The 23,868-nt window shown below is 48.5% G+C and overlaps 1 protein-coding gene across 1 annotated transcript; it reads left to right on the top strand.

Annotated features, from left to right (window-relative positions):
• The first annotated feature begins 202 nt into the window (after positions 1–202).
• On the top strand, positions 203–23,778 carry RETREG2 (reticulophagy regulator family member 2). The gene is made up of 9 exons (XM_040358121.1): positions 203–1,342; positions 5,322–5,428; positions 8,311–8,341; positions 10,174–10,318; positions 13,136–13,220; positions 13,307–13,438; positions 17,742–17,836; positions 19,402–19,537; positions 22,787–23,778. Exons 1-9 carry the CDS (start codon positions 1,104–1,106, stop codon positions 23,281–23,283), a joined length of 1,467 nt encoding a protein of 488 aa, XP_040214055.1. The 5' UTR covers positions 203–1,103; the 3' UTR covers positions 23,284–23,778.
• The last annotated feature ends 90 nt before the right edge of the window (positions 23,779–23,868 follow it).

Here is a 23,868-nt window from a genome sequence, read left to right as displayed (position 1 = left end):
AGGAGGGTAGAGTGTCATCAGAGGGGGTGAGAGGAGGAGGGCAGAGTGTCATCAGAGGGGGTGAGAGGAGGAGGGCAGAGTGTCATCAGAGGTGGTGAGGAGGGGAGAGTGTCATCAGAGGGGGTGAGGAGGGGAGAGTGTCATCAGAGGGGGTGAGGAGGGTAGAGTGTCACCGGAGGGGGTGAGGAGGGTAGAGTGTCATCAGAGGGGGTGAGGAGGGGAGAGTGTCATCGGAGGGATCAGTCGTAGAATATACTTTTGATGAAGGATCTGCTATAAGGAGACACTTAAGTCATCACTGGGAAGTCCATTGTCCAGGAATCTACACTATAGAAGTCTCTATAAAGGGGGTTTCTAATATCAGAAAGATTTGGTGTTAGGGGAGGGGCCACTCGTAAGGTATAGTATTGGGATAGGCTGGCTAAGGTGGGACCTCGTCGCAGAATAGGAGGTGTATATTGTGGGATCTGGTGATTGAGGATCTACTACCAGGATAGGTTTAGGTTTGGAGAAATCGGATGGTCTTCACTCATTGGGCAAAGTGAGGCCACGCTGGAGGTTTGCAGGGCTGCAGTGTCAGGAATATAAATTTTAGGAAGAGATCCGGGAACATCGTAGGCTGGGTAGGTTTTCGCTTTTATAATTATTACAGCCAAAAAAAAAAAGAGGTCATGTTCTGGCGTGCTCAGGGCATAGGCCGGGTGTAATTATAGGTGGATTAAGGAATAATTGTTGTCAGTTATTAGAACTGTCGCATGTAAAGTAAGGGAAGGATTAGAAAAAAATAGATTATTTGAGGCTGGTAGATAAAAGTAAGTTCTGAGCCGGGCATACACATTAGGTTCAAAGGGAGAAACGTAGTGAATAATTTACCAAGCCAAGTTGTGGAGGTGCCAGCTATCTATCTGAGGGGATCGTGCAAACTGAACGCCTGCAACATTCGTTGACTTTTTTTGCGCTTCTGCCGGATCCGTTGTCGGTAGATCCAGGGAATGTTGCGGAGAGACTCGGGAGGAACCTTGCTGTATCTGAGTGCCGACTGCGTACCTTGGCTTGCGGAGTTGGAGGAACTACTAAGCAAAGTTTGATTTACAATTAAAACCATGAGTGGCGGCAATGGAGAGTCCTCGGCTACTTCAGCAAGAAGGATGCCTAGGGAGGACGTCGTCGTGGCGGGAGATCCATCGCAGAATGAAGAGGAGGACATGAGATACCTAGAGGCCGACCTGCATTGTAGACTGAATGAATGGGGACCTGTACTTATTGCGGGGCAGCGACTTCTGGTGTGGGAGAGACCCCTGCCTAGCCTAATAACAGCTGCTGCTGTCCATGGAGTGTTTTGGTAAGACTCTGGGAACCATAGAGGACATTATTAAGTGGGGTATTGTCTTTATTATACAAATCTGGCAGGTATCAGATGTGCGGTATTCTTACAACCTTTTTATTGTAAGGGCTTGTTTACTGTTCCTTCAAAATGTGGCTTTGGGCACGCTTTTTTAACTACTTGCTGCCCATGCTATAGCCGAAAGATGGCTACAGCGCGGGCCTTAAAGGGGTGGTTCACCCTAAAAACTACTTTTTCTTATTACAATGGTCCCCCACATTACAATACGATTAAGGCTCTTATTATTTTTTTGAAGCTGTACATACCTTTGTACAGCATATTCACCCGTTGCGAGTCCCGCGGGAGTGGGCGTTCCTCACATGTCTGTGATTGACATTTTGACCAAAAACGAGCTCCCCCCTGTCGCGTAAGCCGTGTCACGGTTGGCGAAAGGAGCCGAACGGCGAGTCGGCGCTATACTGTGCATGCGCATCGCCGTTCGGCTCCTTTCGCCAACCAGGACGCGGCTTACACGACAGGGGGGGAGCTCGTTTTTGGTCAAAATGTCAATCACAGACATGTGAGGAACGCCCACTCCCGCGGGACTCGCAACGGGTGAATATGCTGTACAAAGGTATGTACAGCTTCAAAAAAATAATAAGAGCCTTAATCGTATTGTAATGTGGGGGACCATTGTAATAAGAAAAAGTAGTTTTTAGGGTGAACCACCCCTTTAATTGCCGGTATAGCGTCCATGGACGTCCTCCTGAGCAAGCGATGTCTGGGTGTCCATGCAGGTCGCACGCGGTGCACTCTGTGATCACCAAGTCTACGAGACTCGGGTGATCACAGAACAGAGTAAGGAGTCGATCTCGGCCCCTTACCATGTAAACAGAAGCTTGGTAATTGGTATTTTTTTTCCCCTCACGCTATTAGCATGAGGGGGAAAAAAAAGCAGATCGCCGGCTTCTGTCAGAGGGACATCAGTCCCTCACACAGAAAGCTACAGCTGCAATTTCTGTGCCCACCAGTGTCAGCTGCCAGTGCCCACTGTGTCACCCATCAATGCCCACCAGTGCTGCCCATCAGTATCTCATCAGTGTTGCCTATCAGTGTCGCTACCAGTGCTGCCATAATCAGTAGGGGTGCAACGGATCGTCACCGATCCGTGACGGATCGGCACACCACGCGATTCGCAGAGCGCTCCGGAGCCTCGGCCGTAGGAAAGTCCCGGCTTCGGCCTAGCTCCAGAGCGGCGGCCATCTTGCTCCACCCCAACCAATCACAGATCGGCTGTGATTGGTTGGATGGGATGTCCCGTCTCTGCACCTAATTGGCCCGCGTGAATGAGCGCCCTCTCTGATTGGAGGGCTGCCCGGATTGGCTGGCTGTCTTGGCGCGCTCTGGGAATCAGGATGAAAGTGTGGAGCTTGAGGGGGAAAAGTGAGCGCCGCTATGAAGGACGGGGACTCAGTGTTCTTTACTAGTGTGGGGGCAATGTTGGAGTGGTCTGGAACAGTGATGGTGATGACGAGTTGGGGACAATCGTGGACATTACAGTGCAAGTACAGTGAGTTGGATGTTGGACTGGCTATTATATTACAGTGATTACTGGTGGGGGCAATGTTAAACTGGCTATTATTACAGTGTTTACTAGTGTGGGGGCAATGTTGGACTGGAACAGTGATAGTGATGACGAGTGGGGGACAATGGTGGACATTACAGTGACGAGTGGGGGGCAATGGTGGACATTACCATATAGAGCCATTGGCCCAGCTAGAGCCCAGACTTGAATCAGACTTTTTTTCATAAATAATTTTTTTTTTTTGATCCGAAAATGATCGGATCCGTGACTCCTGATCCGAGGATCGATCCGATCCGTGAGTTTTTTGATCCGTTGCACCCCTAATAATCAGTCACCTATCAGTGCCACCCATCAGTGATCATCAGTGCTGCTTATCAGTGGCACCTATTAGTGCCATCTATCAGTGCCACCTATCAGTGCCCATTAGTGGCTCCTTATCAGTGCCTATCAGCGCAGCCTATCAGTGGAGCCTCATCAGTGCACATCAACGAAAGAGAAACATTTTCAGTCCTTTTTTTTTTTGCAAAAAATAAAAAACCCAGCAGCAATTAAATACCACCAAACGAAAGCTCTATTTGTGTAAAAAAAATTATAAAAATTTCATTTGGGTACAATGTAGCATGACCGCGCAATTGTCATTCAAAGAGTGACAGTGCTGAAAATTGGTCTGGGCAGAAAGGGGGTTTATGTGCTCAGTAAGCAAGTGGTTAAAGCACTCTGAATGCCAATCAAAGCACCTGTCACAAGAAAAATATACAGTCCTCTTTACAAGTTGTGTTTGCTTCAAATATTATACCCATAGTCGCTTTCTTGGTGCTTCAAAGCGTCTCCAAAGCCTCCTCTACGTGAGCGGGGGATCAGCAGAGGTGGGGGTTACTTCTGAGCGGGGGATCAGCAGAGCTTCAAGTTACTGCTAAGTGGGGGATCAGCAGAGTTAGGGGTTACTTCTGAGCAGGGAATCTGCATAGCTGGTGGTATTACTGAGCGGGGGATCTGCAGAGCTGGGGGTACTAATAAGCTGGGGATCTGCTGAACAAGGGTACTAATAAGCTGGGGTTCTACTTGTCCCCTTTAAAGCAAATGGAAAATCAACACACACACAGGGCATTTGTCAAGCTTCATTAAAGCTTAAAAGAAAGCATCACAGAAGCATCATAAACACATCAAAAAAGCATGTTGAAGAGGTAGTCGCTTTAATGTGTGTTAAAATTGAAGCAAGTGTAAATGAGCTCTTGCATGCGATTTTGCAATATTGATATGTTTAAAGTGGAATTCCAGCCTAAACCTTACCAGTCTTAAGAATCCCCCCCCCAACACCTATGTTGACTAACTTGTGTGAGAAAGATGTATATACTGTCCTAGTTTTGTCCCAAACAAACTAAGTCAAGTATATCAAAAGGTGAGAGTTCAGCTTTCAGTGAATATTTAGTGACCACAGACACACAATGGGATATAAGTCACATACTATAGGTATGATACAAGAGATGGTCAGAGACTGAACACAACACACGACATGGTCAGAGACTGCAGACATGATACAGGAGATGGTTGGAGACTGCAGACATGCTACAAGAGATGGTCAAAGAATGAACACAACACAAGAGACGGTCAGAGACTGCAGACATGACGCAGGAGACGGTCAGAGACTGCAGACATGACGCAGGAGACGGTCAGAGACTGCAGACATGACGCAGGAGACGGTCAGAGACTGCAGACATGACGCAGGAGACGGTCAGAGACTGCAGACATGACGCAGGAGACGGTCAGAGACTGCAGACATGACGCAGGAGATGGTCAGAGACTGAACACAACACACGAGATGGTCAGAGACTGCAGACAGGGTGCAAGAGAATACTATAGACATACTATAGGCATGATACAAGAGATGGTCAGAGACTGAACACAACACACGAGATGGTCAGAGACTGCAGACATGATACAGGAGATGGTTAGAGACTGCAGACATGCTACAAGAGATGGTCAAAGAATGAACACAACACAAGAGACGGTCTGAGACTGCAGACATGACGCAGGAGATGGTCTGAGACTGCAGACATGACGCAGGAGATGGTCAGAGACTGCAGACATGACGCAGGAGACGGTCAGAGACTGCAGACATGACGCAGGAGATGTGGGTGTAACCTAGGGTGGTCTGCCTGGATATACATCCTCCGTAGCATCGCCCACTCCTCCTGACTGACACACCCCCCCCCCCCCCCCATCATGACATTTTTATATTTGCAGAACTCCTCCCAAGAGCCAGCCCACTTCTTGCTTTAATACATTTAGATCTTGCTTGAGCTAAATTGTGACAGGTTCTCATTATTATCCAGTTGCCGTACTTCAATATATTTGTGCTGGTAAATGGACGGGGACGGATAGGTGTTGACTTTGGTTCTCTTGTAATTGCAGGTTGTTCTCATACTTGTCCCCGCGACCTGTATTTCTGGTCAGCTTCTTCCTCCTGTGTATCCTGGGGGTGCAGCACTGGAAGATCTGGCTACTTCAGTACTGTAAAGGTAACACACCTCTGTCTGATCTTATATAATATCGGCTCGGGTGGAGTGGTTTATTTATTTTTTATCGTCTTTTTAATAGAGAAGCGAGAATAATAGCTGCATTAACTCATATTTAAATCTACATCCTGCTTTCAGTTACAAAATATCGAAAAGTTGCATTCAGATGCAATATAAAATCTGTTTCTATAGCAACAAGAGCATAGATGGGGGCAATATCTAAAGAGAATGGTTGGGGGGTTTATTTATATACTGTTATATTCAGCACTAAAAAATAAAATTGATACATTTTATTTTTTTATTTTATTGGGTAAAAATGTAATATTCCATATGTATACAGTAGTACCTTGGATTACGAGCATAATTTGTTCCAGAAGCTTGCTTGTAATCCAAAGCACTCGTATAGCAAAGCGAGTTTCCCCATAGGAATCAATGGGAACTCGGATCATTCGTTCCAGTGTCACTGCTAGTGTATGCAGTACCACATGTGGCCAGAGGTGGCGGGCGCCAGAGACACTCTGAAACACTTGGAGACACTCAGAAACCGAGAAACCCCCCCCCCCACACCTATGGCCACATGCGGTACTACACACCCCAGAGGCTTGAATCCTACTCGTCTTGCGAGACAATGCTCGCAAAATCGAGTCAGCATTTAAAAAAAAAAAGCTTGTTTTGCGAAACGCGTTACTCACAATCCAAGGTTTTACTGTATTTCCTATTATACCTGTTTCCAGCCAGCGCGTGCTGCTGTAGCCTGCTTCTTGCACACTTATATGGCTATTCCTACCGGCTTTGCTAAAAACAATTGTTTATGGAGATCAATAGCTTAAGCTCAGGTTAGGCACACAGCTGAGTAAGTGATTTGTCACCTCTCCTTCTGCTCATTATTGTTCCATTAAGCCAACCATACATGGATCAAAATTCGGCTGGTTCAGCAAGAACTGGCCGAGATTCAATCCATCTATGGGCAGGCTGATTGCTCCCAAGTCGATCCATCGTTCATCTTGGATACAACCTGTCGGATTTTTTACATGCAGCTATAGTGGCAGCAGTGATCATTGTATTTTGCCAGCCCGGAAGGCTCCCTGAGCCCAGCCCCCCCGCTAGAAGTGGAAAAAATATAAGCTGCGCTGTTAAAGTGACACGTAATCAAATAAGTGAACACAAAACAATAATAGGTAGATTCACGTACGGCGGCTTAACTTTGTGCGGGCATAACGTATGTTATTTACGTTACACCGCCGCAAGTTAGAGAGGCATGTGCAGTATTCACAAAGCACTCGCTCCGTAAGTTGCGGCGGCGTAGCGTAAATTGCCCGGCGTAAGCCCGCCTAATTCAAATGTGGAAGAGGTGGGCGTGTTTTATGGAAATTATTCGTGACCTCACGTAAATGACGCTTCGAACGAACGGCGCATGCGCCGTCCGTGGACGTATCCCAGCGCGCATGCTCCAAATCACGTAGCAAAAAGTCAATGCTTTCGACGTGAACGTAACTATCGTCCAGCCCCATTCACGGACGAGTTACGCAAACGATGTAAAACGTAAAAAATTGACGGCTGTCCGACGTCCATACTTAACATTGGCTGCACCATCTTTTTGGTGGTTTATCTTTACGCCTGAAAACGCCTTACGTAAACGGCATATCTTTACTGCGACGGCCGTGCATACGTTCGTGAATAGGCGTATCTTGCTTATTTACATATTCTAGGTGTAAATCAGCGTACACGCCCCTAGCGGTCAGCGTAAATGGACAGCTAAGATATGACGGCGTAGGAGACTTACGCCGGTCGTATCTTAGCAATATTTAAGCGTATCTCAGTTTGAGCATACGCTTAAATATACGACGGCACGGATTCAGAGTTACGACGGCGTATCTACTGATACGCCGTTGTAACTGTACCTGAATCTGGCTATAAGTGAATAAGATAAAAAATGCAAAAAACATGCTTGAGGGAGTCCCAACTATGGAATCTGCGATTTATGCAAAATCCTCCAATGGCTCTTAAGGATTCTAATAATTCCTTCGAAGAGGAACGAATCAACAGCAAAATGTTCAATGCAAATCTCTTGAGTTATTTAAACTGAGAATCCACCACCACTCAGAATCCACGCTTACCAGCTGTTTAGACACTCGTGGCTTATACCCAGCCAGGGCCTTTTCCTCCAAAGATTTCAGATGTTGATCTGGTCAGCAGCGGGCGTAACAAACCATCCAGTCAGGAAAGTAATAGACGGTTCAACTGAAGTTGAGGCGATAATGGCTCAAAAGAAAAGGCCATAGGTCAAACCAGGTGGATGTTTATTCAAAAATAAATTGAAACATTATCGCTTAAAAAGCGTATACATCTGCAGTAAAAAGTTTCCATAAAAGTGCGGCCGGCCGGCAGCAATACAAACGCCCGTGCAAACGGGACATATAATGCAGCGACATCAGTACGCCGCTCCTCTCGACGTGTTTCGTCACTAATCTGACGTCGTCCTGGGGCCTAGAGAGCAGCGAAGAACGGGGAGCTAAAAAGCATACACAACTGCCGTAAAAAGTTTCCATAAAAGTGCGACCGGCTGGCAGCAATACAAACGCCCATGGAAATGGGACGTATAAAGCAGTGACGTCAGCATGTCGCCCCTAACCGATGCGTTTCGTCACTAATCTGACGTCCTGGGGCCTAGAGAGTAGCGAAGAATAGGGAGATAATTACAATAGGGAATAATGGTTTCACCCTGCTGGCTGTGCTGTCTGACAAAGGAGTATGAATCAAAAGACTGGCTGAACAAAACTGCAAATATGTTTGTAAGGAAAATGGTTCTCATTTCTGCATTGGCCTTTATGGCTGGATATCTGTGTGTTTTTATTTATTTTTGACTGAACCTTCTTGTTTTACAGTTCAGACTCGGGCAGAACCATCTGGTGACAGGTGAGCACAAGCAAAATGTTCTCTGCAAGATAATAATACCATGTTTGTCTATAAAAGCTGTCAGAGGGGGTGAGGAGGGGAAAGAGGGTGAGAGGAGGTTGGGAGTGTGTTATCAGAGGAATGGAGAGAGGGTGAGAGGAGGTGGGGAGAGTGTCATCAGAGGAGGTGAGGAGTGGATAGGGGGTGAGAGGAGGAGGGGAGAGTGTCATCAGAGGGGGTGAGGAGGGGAGATAGGGTGAGAGAAGGTGGGGAGAGTGTCATCAGAGGGGGTGAGGAGGGGAGAGAGGGTGAGAGAAGGTGGGGAGAGTGTCATCAGAGGGGGTGAGGAGGGGAGAGAGGGTGAGAGAAGGTGGGGAGAGTGTCATCAGAGGGGGTGAGGAGGGGAGAGAGGGTGAGAGAAGGTGGGGAGAGTGTCATCAGAGGGGGTGAGGAGGGGAGAGAGGGTGAGAGGAGGTGGGGAGAGTGTCATCAGAGGGGGTGAGGAGGGGAGAGAGGAGGAGGGGAGGTGGGGAGAGTGTCATCAGAGGAGGTGAGGAGGGGAGATAGGGTGAGAGAAGGTGGGGAGAGTGTCATCAGAGGGGGTGAGGAGGGGAGAGAGGGTGAGAGGAGGTGGGGAGAGTGTCATCAGAGGGGGTGAGGAGGGGAGAGAGGGTGAGAGGAGGTGGGGAGAGTGTCATCAGAGGGGGTGAGGAGGGGAGAGAGGAGGAGGGGAGGTGGGGAGAGTGTCATCAGAGGAGGTGAGGAGTGGAGAGAGGGTGAGAGGAGGTGGGGAGAGGGTGAGAGGAGGTGGGGAGAGTTTTATCAGAGGGTGTGAGGAGGGGAGAGAGGGTGAGAGGAGGTGGGGAGAGTGTCATTAGAGGGGGTGAGAGGAGGTGGGGAGAGTGTCATCAGAGGGGGTGAGGAGGGGAGAGAGGGTGAGAGGAGGTGGGGATGAGGAGGGGAGAGAGGGTGAGAGGAGGTGGGGAGAAGGTGAGAGGAGGTGGGGTGAGTGTCATCCGAGGGGGTGAGGAGGGTGAGAGGAGGTGGGGAGAGTTTTATCGGAGGGGAGAGAGGGTGAGAGGAGGAGGGGAGAGTGTCATCAGAGGGTGAGAGGAGGTGGGGAGAGTGTCATCAGAGGGGGTGAGGAGGGGAGAGTGTCATCAGAGGGGGTGAGGAGGTGGGGAGAGTGTCATCAGAGGGGGTGAGAAGGGGAGAGTGTCATCAGAGGGGGTGAGAAGGTGGGGAGAGGGTGAGAGGAGGTGGGGGGAGGGTGAGAGGAGGTGGGGAGAGTGTCATCAGAGGGGGTGAGAAGGTGGGGAGAGGGTGAGAGGAGGTGGGGGGAGGGTGAGAGGAGGTGGGGAGAGTGTCATCAGAGGGGGTGAGAAGGTGGGGAGAGGGTGAGAGGAGGTGGGGGGAGGGTGAGAGGAGGTGGGGAGAGTGTCATCAGAGGGGGTGAGAAGGTGGGGAGAGGGTGAGAGGAGGTGGGGGGAGGGTGAGAGGAGGTGGGGAGAGTGTCATCAGAGGGGGTGAGAAGGTGGGGAGAGGGTGAGAGGAGGTGGGGGGAGGGTGAGAGGAGGTGGGGAGAGTGTCATCAGAGGGTGAGAGGAGGTGGGGAGAGTGTCATCAGAGGGGGTGAGAAGGGGAGAGTGTGATCAGAGGGGGTGAGGAGGTGGGGAGAGTGTCATCAGAGGGGGTGAGAAGGTGGGGAGAGGGTGAGAGGAGGTGGGGGGAGGGTGAGAGGAGGAGGGGAGAGTGTCATCAGAGGGGGTGAGGAGGGGAGAGTGTCATCAGACGGGAAAATGGTACAAATAACTAGTACCTTGTGTAACCTTCCCTCCGCTGTGTATTTGTAGTGAGACGCTGGTTTCTGCAGGAGGCTCGAGTCAGCATCGGCTGCTGAGTGTGCGTGAGCTGTGCCATTACCTGGCTGAGACTTGGCTCACCTGCCAGCAGTACAACCAGGAACTGCTACTCTACAAAAAGCAGAACCCGGGGAAGGTGAGTCAGAATTGCGGGTTATTCACATTTGGTCGGGGGGGGGGGTTCCTTGACATGATTTTAAAAGATCGATATTTGTGTTGGGATTTGCTGTTTCTGTGGGTTGCCTTTGTTAAAGACATGGGTGGAATACATTTTGCATTTATCCTTTTTGCCCCCCTATTCCTGACATACACTAACCCACCCTCCTCCCTCCACAGACGCATACTTACCCTGATCTGACGTCTGTGGTTCAGGTGTTTGTTTACATCCAGCCGTACGTTTTTATGGCTTTGCTTGTGTATAGCAGCCCCACAGACTTCTATGGGACAGTCTCTGACCATCTCAGACAAAGTGAGACTGAGCCAGAAATGATCAGAGATGGTCCCATAGTCTGTCTCTGATGGATGTAAACAAACAGCGGAACCACGGATGTCAGATTGAGGTAAGAATGCATTTGTCGAGGGGGAGGGTGGGTTAGGTCAGGGAAGGGGAAGGACGCAAAAAAAGGATAAATGCACATTGTTTAAAGTGCACGTTTTTACCCAAAGGGATACTAGTTGGGTCATCTTTAATTCTTTGTTCCTACGCTAGGTCTTTTTTTATGTGACCCAGTTTATCTTGTATGCAGTGGAACAGTATGGGCTGGCTCACACCAGATGTGGTGGGACTGCATTGGGCATCTATTCCAGCGCAGTTCTTCTACATGGACAAGGCAAAATGTCTTGTCTGCTATGTGCCGGGTTCACACCACTGTGGTGTGCAGGCACAATGTGCTGGAAAAAAAGGACTGCATGCAGTATGAGGCAATCCACTGATGAGAGTTCAGGAAGGAGGAGATTTTCACTACAGCCTGTATACACGCTCACATGTGTGATGTCAATATCATGTTACCTGGCTAGCTCTGAGAACAAGTAACTGTTCTCTCCAGCATAAAAGACACAACTGAGCATGTGCAGGTCGGCTACTCTGCCTGTGTTAGATGGCCTTCCCCAGGTAGACAGTGCAGGAGGGGGAGGATCTGTGCATACAGGATAAAACAGCCTTTTTACACAGTGTCAAAGATTAACCCCTTAAGTTCCACAGTGAGTATAACAAGCATGCTATTCTGCATATACAGACTGATGTTACTTTAGTAACGCTTGAAGTTTACTCCTTAGGGCAAACCTATGCTTTGCCGATACAAAGCATTCCATTTTCTTAAACTCCACACTCCCCATTGCGTCACTGACCTTCCAGGAGGAGAGAAAATGCCCAGTACTTCTGTTTGAAAATGTGACAGCACTGGGCCAATTACCAAGCACCAGCACCGTCACATGGGTGAAATCTATAGCTCTGTGGAGGCTACGACTTAGCAACTTGAGCAGAGTGCTGCTTGGGCAATATTTAAAGTGGAGCTCCACCCAAGAGGGGAAGCTCTGCTTGTCTGCCGCCTCCTCCTTCTGCTGCCACATTTGGTATCTTTTGGGTAGGAGGGGAGAGCGGGTACCTGGTTTTGACAGATACCCGCTCCCACTTCCGGCTCGGTCCGCTGCAGCGAACTGAGCCAGAAGTTTGGCCCCCTGTCCCTCTTTCCGACCGGCTCTGGCACGTCACGCTTCTCCGTAAATAGCCGAAATAGGACTTGGCGCTTCACGGCGCCTGCGCATAGTCTGTGCGCAGGCGCCGTATAGCGCCGTGAAGAGCCGAGACCTGTTCCGGCTGTCTTCGGGGAGCGTGACGTGCCAGAGCCGGCCGTCAATCACCTTCCCTCTCCATAGGAACGCCCATTCCCCGCGGGGAGTCGAAAAAGTCGTACTTTTTTTCAGATAGGGGGGGGGGGGGCATAAATACTGTGCAGCCCTGACTAAAGTTGAATAACGATGCTCTGAGGAAGGAGGACAGTCCTTCGAAACACGTCAGCCATCTGGGGCCTACACCTATAGCAAGGACATTACTCAACTTTAGTCAAAGCTGCACAGTTTTTTTTTTTATCTACAGACACCCCTGATCTGCATAGGCCTTTTTTTTGGTAAAGATGAACCAACCCTTTAAAGAGGGGGTTCACCCTATTAATAAAAAAAAATTTTTTTTTCCTCTAGCATAAAATTTGGCATAGTAGCGCGAGCTACAGTATGCCTGTCTTTATTTTTTTAGCCCCGTACTCACTGTGCAATCGTAGAGACAAGATTCCGACTCCCCGCGGGGAATGGGCGTTCCTATGGAGAGGGAAGGCGATTGACGGCCGGCTCTGGAACGTCACGATTCTCCGTAAATAGCCGAAATAGGACTTGGCGCTTCACGGCGCCTGCGCATAGTCTGTGCCCAGGCGCCGTATAGCGCCGTGAAGAGCCGAGACCTGTTCCGGCTGTCTTCGGGGAGCATGACGTGCCATAGCCGGCCGTCAATCACCTTCCCTCTCCATAGGAACGCCCATTCCCCGCGGGGAGTCGAAATCTTGTCTCTACGATTACACAGTGAGTACGGGGATAAAAAAATAAAGACAGGCATACTGTAGCTCGCGCTACTATGCCAAATTTTATGCTAAAATGTTGTCATGGAGGGTGAACCGCCGTATTAAATCATCCAAAATGAATATTCCCGGATCATTGCTCTTCTGTCTTGGAGATGGGGGTAGTGCAAAGGGCACATGCTTCATTAACAAACAGGCATGTTCACCTACTTCAAGCAATGATGCATGTTAACACCACAACTGTTTTGCCGAGCAAGGCCGATCTTCTGGGCTCAATCTCACATCTAGGTTAGCCTAACCCTTCCTTTTCTGCACTGGGACCTAGGGGCTGGTAACTTCATCTTTTGCATATCCGGTGTATTCATTTTCTTTTCTCTCTGCCTCAGTTCTGTGCCATGGTGTGTTCGTGCTGTGCAGTGCTGGCTGTTGTCGGACATTATGTTCCGGGCATTATGATTTCCTACATAATACGTAAGATCTCCCATAATTGTTATATCATTTGGTATACACATACAGACCTATACCTGTGACCGCAGCACTCTTTGTCTCCCTTACAGTACTCAGCGTCCTCTTGTGGCCACTAGTGGTATACCGGGAGCTGATCCAGAGGCTGTACACCACTCTAGAACCTGTTCTGATGAAGATAGATTATACTATGAAGGGGGAGGACCTGCCTCGCTCACACAAGAGTAAGTGATCCTCTCTCCGAAGGGTTTAAAAGAGAAGTGTGGGGGTTTTGAACCACTTCAGCCCCCTGGAAGGATTTACCTCCTTCATGACCAGGCCATTTTTTGCAATACTGTGTTACTTTAAAGCGGTAGTTCACCCCCCCCCGACACATTTTACCATCGAGACAGGCATTGTAGCGCGAGCTACAGTATGCCTGTCCCGATTTTTTTAACCCCGGACTCACCTTGTAATCGGAGATCGTATTTTTCGGCTCCCGCGGGGAATGGGCGTGCCTATGGAGAGGGAGGATGATTGACGGCCGGCCCTGGCACGTCACTCTCCCCGAAGACAGCCGGAGTAGGTCTCGGCTCTTCACGGCGCCTGCGCACAGGCTATGCGCACGCGTCGTGAAGACCAAGCCTTTTTCGGCTATTTCCGGAGAAGCGTGACGCGCCAGAGCCGGCCGTCAATCATCCTCCGTCTCCATAGGCACGCCCATTCCCCGGTATCTTCGATGGACGACTACAAGGTGAGTACGGGGGTAAAAAATTCGGGACAGGCATACTGTAGCTCGCGCTACAATGCCTGATTTTAAGGTAAAAGAAAAAAAAATTTTTTTTTTTCGTCGATAGGGTGAACCCCCGCTTTAACTGGCAATTGTGCAGGCGTGCGACGCTGTACCCTAAAAAAAAAAAAAATGTTCACCCTCAATACCCTTACAAATATATATATATATATATATATATTTTTTTTTTTTTTGTGGTATTCGATCACCTTTGCCATTTTTTTTTTTTTTTGCACTATAAAAAAAATATATATTTTTTACTTTCTGCTATAATACATATCCAAAACAAAAAATTTAAAAAATGAATTTCTTCATCAATTTGTGTATTCTGCAATATTTTTGGTAAACAAAAAATCCCTACAAGAGTACAGTATATTGATTTGTCCAAAAGTTACTATGGGATAGATTTAGGGGCTTTTTTTTTTTTTTTTTGCAGGACTTCGTCGTTGCGGCGGACAAATCTGACGCTAATAGCTGGATTCAAAAAGACGCGCCTGTTAGGCAGGCGTAGCGTATCTCATATAACCTACGCCGCCCTAAGTTAGAGAGTCAAGTGCTGTATTCACAAAGCACTTGCGTCCTAAGTTACGGCGGCGTAGCCTAAATGTGCCGGCGTAAGCGCGCCTAATTCAAATTGTGAAGAGGTGGGCGTGTTTTATGGAAATAAAGCATGACCCCACGTAAATGACGTTTTTATCGAACGGCGCATGCGCCGTCCGTGGACGTATCCCAGTGCGCATGCTCCAAATTACGCCGCAAAGACTCATTGGTTTCGACGTGAACGTAAATTACACCCAGCCCCATTCACGGACAATTTACGCAAACAACGTAAAAATTTTAAAATTAGACGCGGGACCGACGTCCATACTTAACATTGGCTGGGCCAGCTTTTTGGTGGACTAACTTTACGCCTGAAAACGCCTTAGGTAAACGGCGTATCTTTACTGCGACGGGCAAGTGTACGTTCGTGAATAGGCGTATCTCGCTGATTTACGCATTCTAGGCGTAAATCAGCGTACACGACCCTAGTGGCCGGCCTAAATAGACAGCTAAGATACGACGGCGCCCGCCGTCGTATCTTAGCTAGATTTAAGTGTATCTTAATTTGAGAATACACTTAAATTTATGACTGCGCAGATTCAGAGTTACGACGGCGTATCTACTGATACGCCGGCGTAAACCTCTCTGAATCTGGCTAATAACTGACACTTTTTAGGGACCAGTGACACCAATACAGTAATCAGTGCTAAAAGAAATGCACTGATCACTGTATAAAGACACTGGCAGGGGAAGGGTTAACAGGGGCGATCAAAGAGTTAATTGTGTTCCCTGCTAGTGTTTTCTAACTGTGTGGGGGATGGACTGACAGGAAGGACACAGATCTCTGTTGCTGATTACTAGGAACAGAAGATCTCTGTTCTCCCCTGTCAGAATGGGGATCTGCCTTGTTTACATAGATCCCTGTTCTGCCTCTGTGGAGCAATCGCGGGTGGCCGGTGGACATCAGACCTGCTGAGCCCACAGATTGGCTCAACCTCTATGCAGCACGCACGCCCACAGTATCTAGTGCATGAAACGACGTACAGGTTGTTTCGCGCAATAGAGCCGGCCTGCCGCAATATATATGCAGTGGAGGGTCTTTAAGTAATTATAAAGATAAAGCTTTATATTCCCCCCCCACCCCACTTACACCAATGATGGGACACTATTCATCCCACTGACACCAATGATGGGACACTATTCATCCCACTGACACCAATGATGGTATGCTATTCATCCCACTGACACCAATGATGGGACGCTATTCATCCCACTGACGCCAATGATGGGACGCTATTCATCCCACTGACGCCAATGATGGGACGCTATTCATCCCACTGACGCCAATGATGGTATGCTATTCATCCCACTGACGCCAATGATGGGACGCTATTCATCCCACTGACGCCAATGATGGGACGCTATTCATCCCACTGACGCCAATGATGGGACGCTATTCATCCCACTGACGCCAATGATGGGACGCTATTCATCCCACTGACACCAATGATGGGACGCTATTCATCCCACTGACACCAATGATGGGACACTATTCATCCCACTGACGCCAATGATGGGACACTATTCATTCCACTGACACCAATGATGGGACGCTATTCATCCCACTGACACCAATGATGGGACACTATTCATCCCACTGACGCCAATGATGGGACGCTATTCATCCCACTGACGCCAATGATGGGACGCTATTCATCCCACTGACGCCAATAATGGGACGCTATTCATCCCACTGACGCCAATGATGGGACGCTATTCATCCCACTGACACCAATGATGGGACGCTATTCATTCCACTGACACCAATGATGGGACGCTATTCATCCCAATGACACCAATGATGGGACGCTATTCATCCCACTGACACCAATGATGGGACGCTATTCATCCCACTGACACCAATGATGGGACGCTATTCATTCCACTGACGCCAATGATGGGACGCTATTCATCCCACTGACGCCAATGATGGGACGCTATTGATCCCACTGACGCCAATGATGGGACGCTATTGATCCCACTGACGCCAATGATGGGACGCTATTGATCCCACTGACGCCAATGATGGGACGCTATTGATCCCACTGACGCCAATGATGGGACGCTATTGATCCCACTGACGCCAATGATGGGACGCTATTGATCCCACTGACGCCAATGATGGGACGCTATTGATCCCACTGACGCCAATGATGGGACGCTATTGATCCCACTGACGCCAATGATGGGACGCTATTGATCCCACTGACGCCAATGATGGGACGCTATTGATCCCACTGACGCCAATGATGGGACGCTATTGATCCCACTGACGCCAATGATGGGACGCTATTGATCCCACTGACGCCAATGATGGGACGCTATTGATCCCACTGACGCCAATGATGGGACGCTATTGATCCCACTGACGCCAATGATGGGACGCTATTGATCCCACTGACGCCAATGATGGGACGCTATTGATCCCACTGACGCCAATGATGGGACGCTATTGATCCCACTGACGCCAATGATGGGACGCTATTGATCCCACTGACGCCAATGATGGGACGCTATTGATCCCACTGACGCCAATGATGGGACGCTATTGATCCCACTGACGCCAATGATGGGACGCTATTGATCCCACTGACGCCAATGATGGGACGCTATTGATCCCACTGACGCCAATGATGGGACGCTATTGATCCCACTGACGCCAATGATGGGACGCTATTGATCCCACTGACGCCAATGATGGGACGCTATTGATCCCACTGACGCCAATGATGGGACGCTATTGATCCCACTGACGCCAATGATGGGACGCTATTGATCCCACTGACGCCAATGATGGGACGCTATTGATCCCACTGACGCCAATGATGGGACGCTATTGATCCCACTGACGCCAATGATGGGACGCTATTGATCCCACTGACGCCAATGATGGGACGCTATTGATCCCACTGACGCCAATGATGGGACGCTATTGATCCCACTGACGCCAATGACTGGGCACTATTCCTTCCACTAAAATAAAAAAATGGGGCATTCCGCTGATATAAATGATGGGGCACTATTCCTCCCAGAAACAGTAACCGGTGTTTAGCTCTTGCAGTGAATTCCAGAGTTCCTGCTTGGCATGCCATTTGCAGTCAGCCTTTGTGATTCAGCAATATTGCCCTCTCACTCTTTCTCTCTCTCTCCTCTCTTAGGGAGACAAGTAAAAAAGGAACAGGAAGAAGGAGCGGAGCCTACAGCAGAGACAGACAGTGAGAGTGAGATTGAGCTCTCCGGCTTCTCTCCAGAGGTAAGTGATCCCATCATGGATTCCTGCTGCAGACAATCAAACATGAATCGGCTCATCTAAAATGATGAATGTCCATTGTGGTGTTCTGTGAGGCCTCTGAAGAGAAAAACAAGAACCGCTTTAGCTGACTTGTATTTAAAGTGCAGGTTCCTGGGCTTGCATCTCTTTGATGGAAGCAAAATAAATTATGTGGGGTAGATTCAGAGAGCAATTACGCCGGCGTATCCATAGATACGCCGCGTAATTGCTAAGTTGCGCCGGCGTATCTACTTTCTGTATTCAGAAAGCTAGATACGCCGACTTTAGCCTAAGATACGACTGGCATAAGTCTCTTACGCCGTCGTATCTTAGGGTGCATTCTGACGCTGGCCGCTAGGTGGCGCTCCCATAGTTGTCAGCGTAGAGTATGCAAATGACATACTTACGCCGATTCACGAACGTACGTGCGCCCGGCGGTAGTTTTTTACTTCGTTTGCGTAAGTCGTTTTAGTCGTAACGTTGCTCCTGCTATTAGGAGGTGTAGCCAATGTTAAGTATGGACGTCGTTCCCGCGTGGCGATTTGAACATTTTACGTTGTTTGCGTAAGTCGTCCGTGAATGGCACTGGACGCCATTTACGTTCACGTCAAAACCAATGACGTCCTTGCGACGTCATTTACCGCAATGCACGTCGAGAAATTTTAGGGATTTCTCTTTTCCCTTTTTTTAGGGCTGAAAATACCCCTCTCGGCTTATCCTCAAGTCAGTGTACCTGAGGGGCTGCGGGCGTCCATTTTTTAAAACTAGCGGCTTCCTCCTGGTCCCGTCCCGTTCCGTGATGGGCGTTTGACACTACCTATCCTCGGACTCAGTTTCCAAGCAGACACTGTGTTCAGTGTTCTGCCTATCATGGACCTTCTCTTGTCCGCGTCGCGATTTGAACATTTTACGTCGTTTGCGTAAGTTGTCCGTGAATGGCACTGGACGCCATTTACGTTCACGTCGAAACCAATGACGTCCTTGCGACGTCATTTACCGCAACGCACGTCGAGAAATTTTAGGGACGGCGCATGCGCAGTACGTTCGGCGCGGGAGCGCGCCTAATTTAAATGATCCACGCCATCTACCGGATCATTTGAATTACGCGCGCTTACGCCTGCCCCTTTTACGCTACGCCACCGCAAATTACGGAGCAAGTGCTTTCTGAATACAGCACTTGCTCCTGTAAGTTGCGGAGGCGTAGCGTAAATACACTACGCTGCGCCGCCGTAACTTTAGGCGGAGATACCTGAATCTACCCCTCTGTTGATAACTTCCTGTTTTCCCTGCCTTTGCTGACTGTTATCAGTGCCATTGTTCCAAGCTATCTCTGTGGACTACAGTACTTGACTCCCCAGGTATGGCGAGGAGGAGATGTTCTGTAGTCCTGACACACTTAAGTTCGAGGTTTATGAAGAGATGGGGCTCGCAGACGGTACTAGCACAGTTTTTATGGGGAATTGCTTCTCATGCCTTCGTCCTTCATTGAGGAGGGTTATTTTTTGTAGACACTGTATGAGTTGCCTAATTGAAATGTTTCTTTCCAGATGGATGTGCGGCTCACAGCCTTGGCTCTTTCTATTACTGACTCTGAGCTGTCAGATGAAGAGGCCTCTATACTGGAGAGTGGAGGGTTCTCCGTATCCAGAGCTACTACACCACAGCTGACCGACGTGTCAGAAGGTGAGATACTACATCTTACATAAGGGACTGGGCAAGTTCATGTGGGGGGGGTTAAAAATGATATATCGTATATACTCGAGTATAAGCCGAGTTTTTCAGCCCTTTTTTTAGGGCTGAAAATACCCCTCTCGGCTTATCCTCGAGTCAGTGTACTTGAGGGGCTGCGGGCGTCCATTTTTGAAAACTAGTGGCTTCCTCCTGGTCCCGTGCTGTTCCGTGGTAGGCGTTTGACACTGCCTATCCTCGGACTCAGTTTCCCAGCAGACAGTGGGGCAGATTCAGAAAGAGATACGACGGTGTATCTCCTGATACGCCGTCGTATCTCTGAGTCCGGCCGGTCGTATCTATGCACCTGATTCATAGAATCAGTTACGCATAGATATCCCTAAGATCCGACAGGTGTAAGTGACTTACACCGTCGGATCTTAGGCTGCAATCTCACGCTGGCCGCTAGGTGGCGCTTCCGTTTGTATACGCGAGGAATATGCAAATGAGCATTTATGTCGATTCAGAAACGAACGACCGCCCGGCGCTTTTTTTTTACGTCGTTTGCGTTAGGCTTTTTCCGGCGTATAGTTACCCCTGCTATATGAGGGGTATGTGCGGCGTATCCTATGTTAAGTATGGCCGTCGTTCCCGCGCCGAGTTTTGAATTTTTTACGTCGTTTGCGTAAGTCGTTCCTGAATACGGATGGACGTCCACGTTCACTTCGAAACCAATGACGTCCTAGCGACGTCATTTAGAGCAATGCACGCTGGGAAATTTTACGGACAGCGCATGCGCAGTTCGTTCGGCGTGGGGACGCGCCTGATTTAAATTTTACACGCCCCCTAGCCGCGGAATTTGATTTCCGCCGGGGGATTTACGATACGCCGCCACAAGTTTACAGGCAAGTGCTTTCTGAATAAAGCACTTGCCTCAAAAACTTGCGGCGGCGGATTGTAAATCAGATAGGTTACGCGGATCTAAAGATCCGCTCACCTATCTGAATCTAGCCCACTGTATTCAGTGTTCCGCCTATGATGGACCTTCTCTTGTCCGAGGATGAAAGAACGTCCGTGATAGGTGGAACACTGAACACAGTGTCTGCTGGGAAACTGAGTCCGAGGATGAAAGACCGTCTGTGATAGGCAAAACACTGAACATAGTGTCAAACGCCTATCACGGGACGGGACCAGGGGGAAGCCGCGAGTTTTAAAAAATGGACGCTCGCAGCGCAGCCTGTCAAGAATTTCAGGTATGCTGCAATGGGCACAGTGAGGTTGTAATGGGCACAGTGAGGTTGTAATGAGCACAGTGATGTTGTAATGGGCACAGTGAGGCGTGCAAATGGGTATTGTTGACCCTCTTTTCTGCTTACAGTAGCTGCTGCATTTCTCACCCTAGGCTTATACTCGAGTCAATACGTTTTCCCAGTTTTTTGTGGTAAAATTGGGTGCCTTGGGTTGGCTTATACTCGAGTATATACACTGGGCTAGATTCAGGTACAATTGCGCTTTTTTTACGGAGGCGCAGGGCAACGTTTTTGCCCTGCGCCCCCGCAAATTTACTGCGCTGCCCTTGATTCACGGAGCAGTAGCTCCGTAAATTGCGTGGGCGCGCCGGCAAAATGCCCGGCGTAAGCGCGCGCAATTTAAATGATCCCGTAGGGGGCGTGAAGTTAATTTAAATTAGGAGCGTTCCCGCGCCGATCGTAGAGCGCATGCTCCGTCGGGAAACTTTCCCGACGTGCATTGCGGCAAATGACGTCGCAAGGACGTCATTTGCTTCAAAGTGAACTTGAATGGCGTCCAGCGCCATTCACGAATCACTTACGCAAACTACGTAAATTTGAAATTTCGCGACGCGGGAACGATGGGTATACGTAACATTGGCTACCCCTGCTAATAGCAGGGGCAGCCTTACGCGAAAAACGCCGTACGGAAACGATGTAAACTGCGTACGCAGGGCTCGCGTAACGTTGTGAATCGGCGTTAGTATGCAATTTGCATACTATACGCTGAGCACAACGGGAACGCCACCTAGCGGCCATCGCAAGAATGCAGCCTAAGATATGCGGGCATAAGAGCCTTATGCCGCGCATATCTTAGGCTGCAGTCGGCGTAACGAGGTTCCTGAATCAGGAGCATTCGTTACGCCGGGGCAAGTAAGCAATTGCGCTGTGTAACTATGGTTACACAGGCGCAATTGCTTCTTGAATCCAGCCCAATATATATATATTCTAAATGTAGCTAGTATTAATACCTGTAGTTTTAGCAGCGCTCAGAACCAATATCTCGAGCTGGCTGGTAATTTGCAAATGGACAGCTTGTTCATATATATGCTCCTTTTTTTTTTTTTTTTTTTTTTACAGAAATGTTTTTATTTATCAATAAAGCATATCATCATTTATCAGATTATCATGCAATGAAGCACAATAGACAGTAGTAGGCATATATACTTATTAGAAGACATCTTGGAGTGCCAGCTCTTAGGTAGATCTTCGATCTTTTTTTTTTTTTTTTTAGATTTTTTTTTTTTACCTCCTTCATGACCAGGGCATTTTTTTACTATTTTAACTGCCAATTGTGCGGTCATGCAACCCTGTAGCCACAATACATTTATATCTTTTTTTTATTTTTTTTCACAAAAATAGAGCTTTGTTTTGGTGGTATTTTATCACCACTGCTTTTTTTTTATATTATATAAACTAAAAAAGACCCAAAATGTTTAAAACGAAAAACCCATATTATCTACTTTCTGTCATAAAACAGATCCAATAAAATCAAATTTCTTCACTAATTTAGACCAAATTAGCCCCCCCCCCCCCCGTTTTACCTACCTGATCCCGTTCACCTGCTCGGCTCGTCCCCGGCGTCCTCTTCTCCACGGAGTCTCGGCATTGATTAGATAGTTTAAAAGCACTGCAGCCATTGGCTCCTGCTGCTGTCAATCAGATCCAGTGACACGGCCGCCAGGTGGCAGGACCGAGTCATACACTCAGTGGCTATGGACGCCGAGTATATGACACAGGAGCGCACCCGCAAGGTAACCACCTCAGTAGAGAGATTCCCAGAGGGGGTTAGCTATTGTGGGGAGGATCCCAGGCAGCCGCCGTGGAACCCCATAACAGGAGGATCGGGGGCCACTCTGTGCAAAACAAACTGCACAGTGGAGGTACGTATGATATGTTTGTTATTTAAGAAAAAAATGAACTTTTACAACCCCTTTAATGTATCTGAAACATTTATTGTTTTCTTTGCTTTTAGATTTGGACCAGCCGAGCGCTGTGCCCGAAGACACTGTTCCTGCCACTGGTGCCACTGGTTCTCCACGCTGGTTGGGACACCATACAGGAGACGGGAAACGCTTGCCAACTGCTGAGACCTCCCTTTTACCGACTCAAACTCTGTCCCTGAGCCTAGAAGAGTTGTTGCCCACGCTGACCTCCCCGCTTCACTTTGTCAACACTCATTTCAATGGAAAGGGCCAACCTGTAGGACTGGAGCTTGAATTCCAGGCCCGGAGCAAGGAAGACACCCTGCAGAGCCCAGTAGCACCTCATGGTCGTCCGGCACTGTCACGTCCCGAAAGTCAAGAATCCGGAGACGGGGAAGATTTCGAGCTCCTGGAGCAGGGAGAGTTGGATCTGCTGGAAGAGGAAGCAGAGGAAGCTGAAAAGCACCTAGCTGCCATTAGTTCCTCTTCACCAGCTTCTTCTCATCTACAGCCAGAAGACACGGCTTCTGGGCCAGAGAAGCACTAGAGAAAGCTTTGTCTTATTTCCTCGTATTCTTCTCTGGCACTCAAAGTTTATACACCGCTGTACATGCTGCCCCCTGTGGGATGAAAGCGGTGTTTACACACACCGGGCATTGGCTAAAAGCACAGAATATCACCAGTTTTCTCTAAGGAGGAATGGTTTCTAATCCAAACAATCCACCTCTGCCTTTTTAATTTAACCCCATGAATTTGCATATAGTGTTATTACATGCCTGTTACATATGATTGTTCTGTTTTTTTTTTTTTTTTTTTTTTACAAAACCCACAATAATCCAGCCAGCCGGCTTCGTGACTGGGAACCTCACCAACCCATCAATTTGGTGATCTGACTTGGTTTCACGGTAGAGTGTTGTGCTGGCTCCATTGGGTTTTATTCTGGCTATTGATTATCAAGTTCTGTAGGTAGTGTCCATAAATTAATTCTCATAAATATTCCTCCTGTATTCAACTATTTAATGAGAAAAGAGGCCAAAAAAAACATGACCGCTGCATCAATGTACGTTGGCACTTCTTTACCCTTTTCTTTGTATTGTTAACCCGCCATTGGAGAAAGTAGAAATGCAGCTTC

This window comes from Rana temporaria, chromosome 6 (genome assembly GCF_905171775.1).
Source record: "Rana temporaria chromosome 6, aRanTem1.1, whole genome shotgun sequence".
Classification (NCBI taxonomy): domain Eukaryota; kingdom Metazoa; phylum Chordata; class Amphibia; order Anura; family Ranidae; genus Rana; species Rana temporaria.
This window is presented reverse-complemented; position numbering and strand designations above follow the sequence as displayed.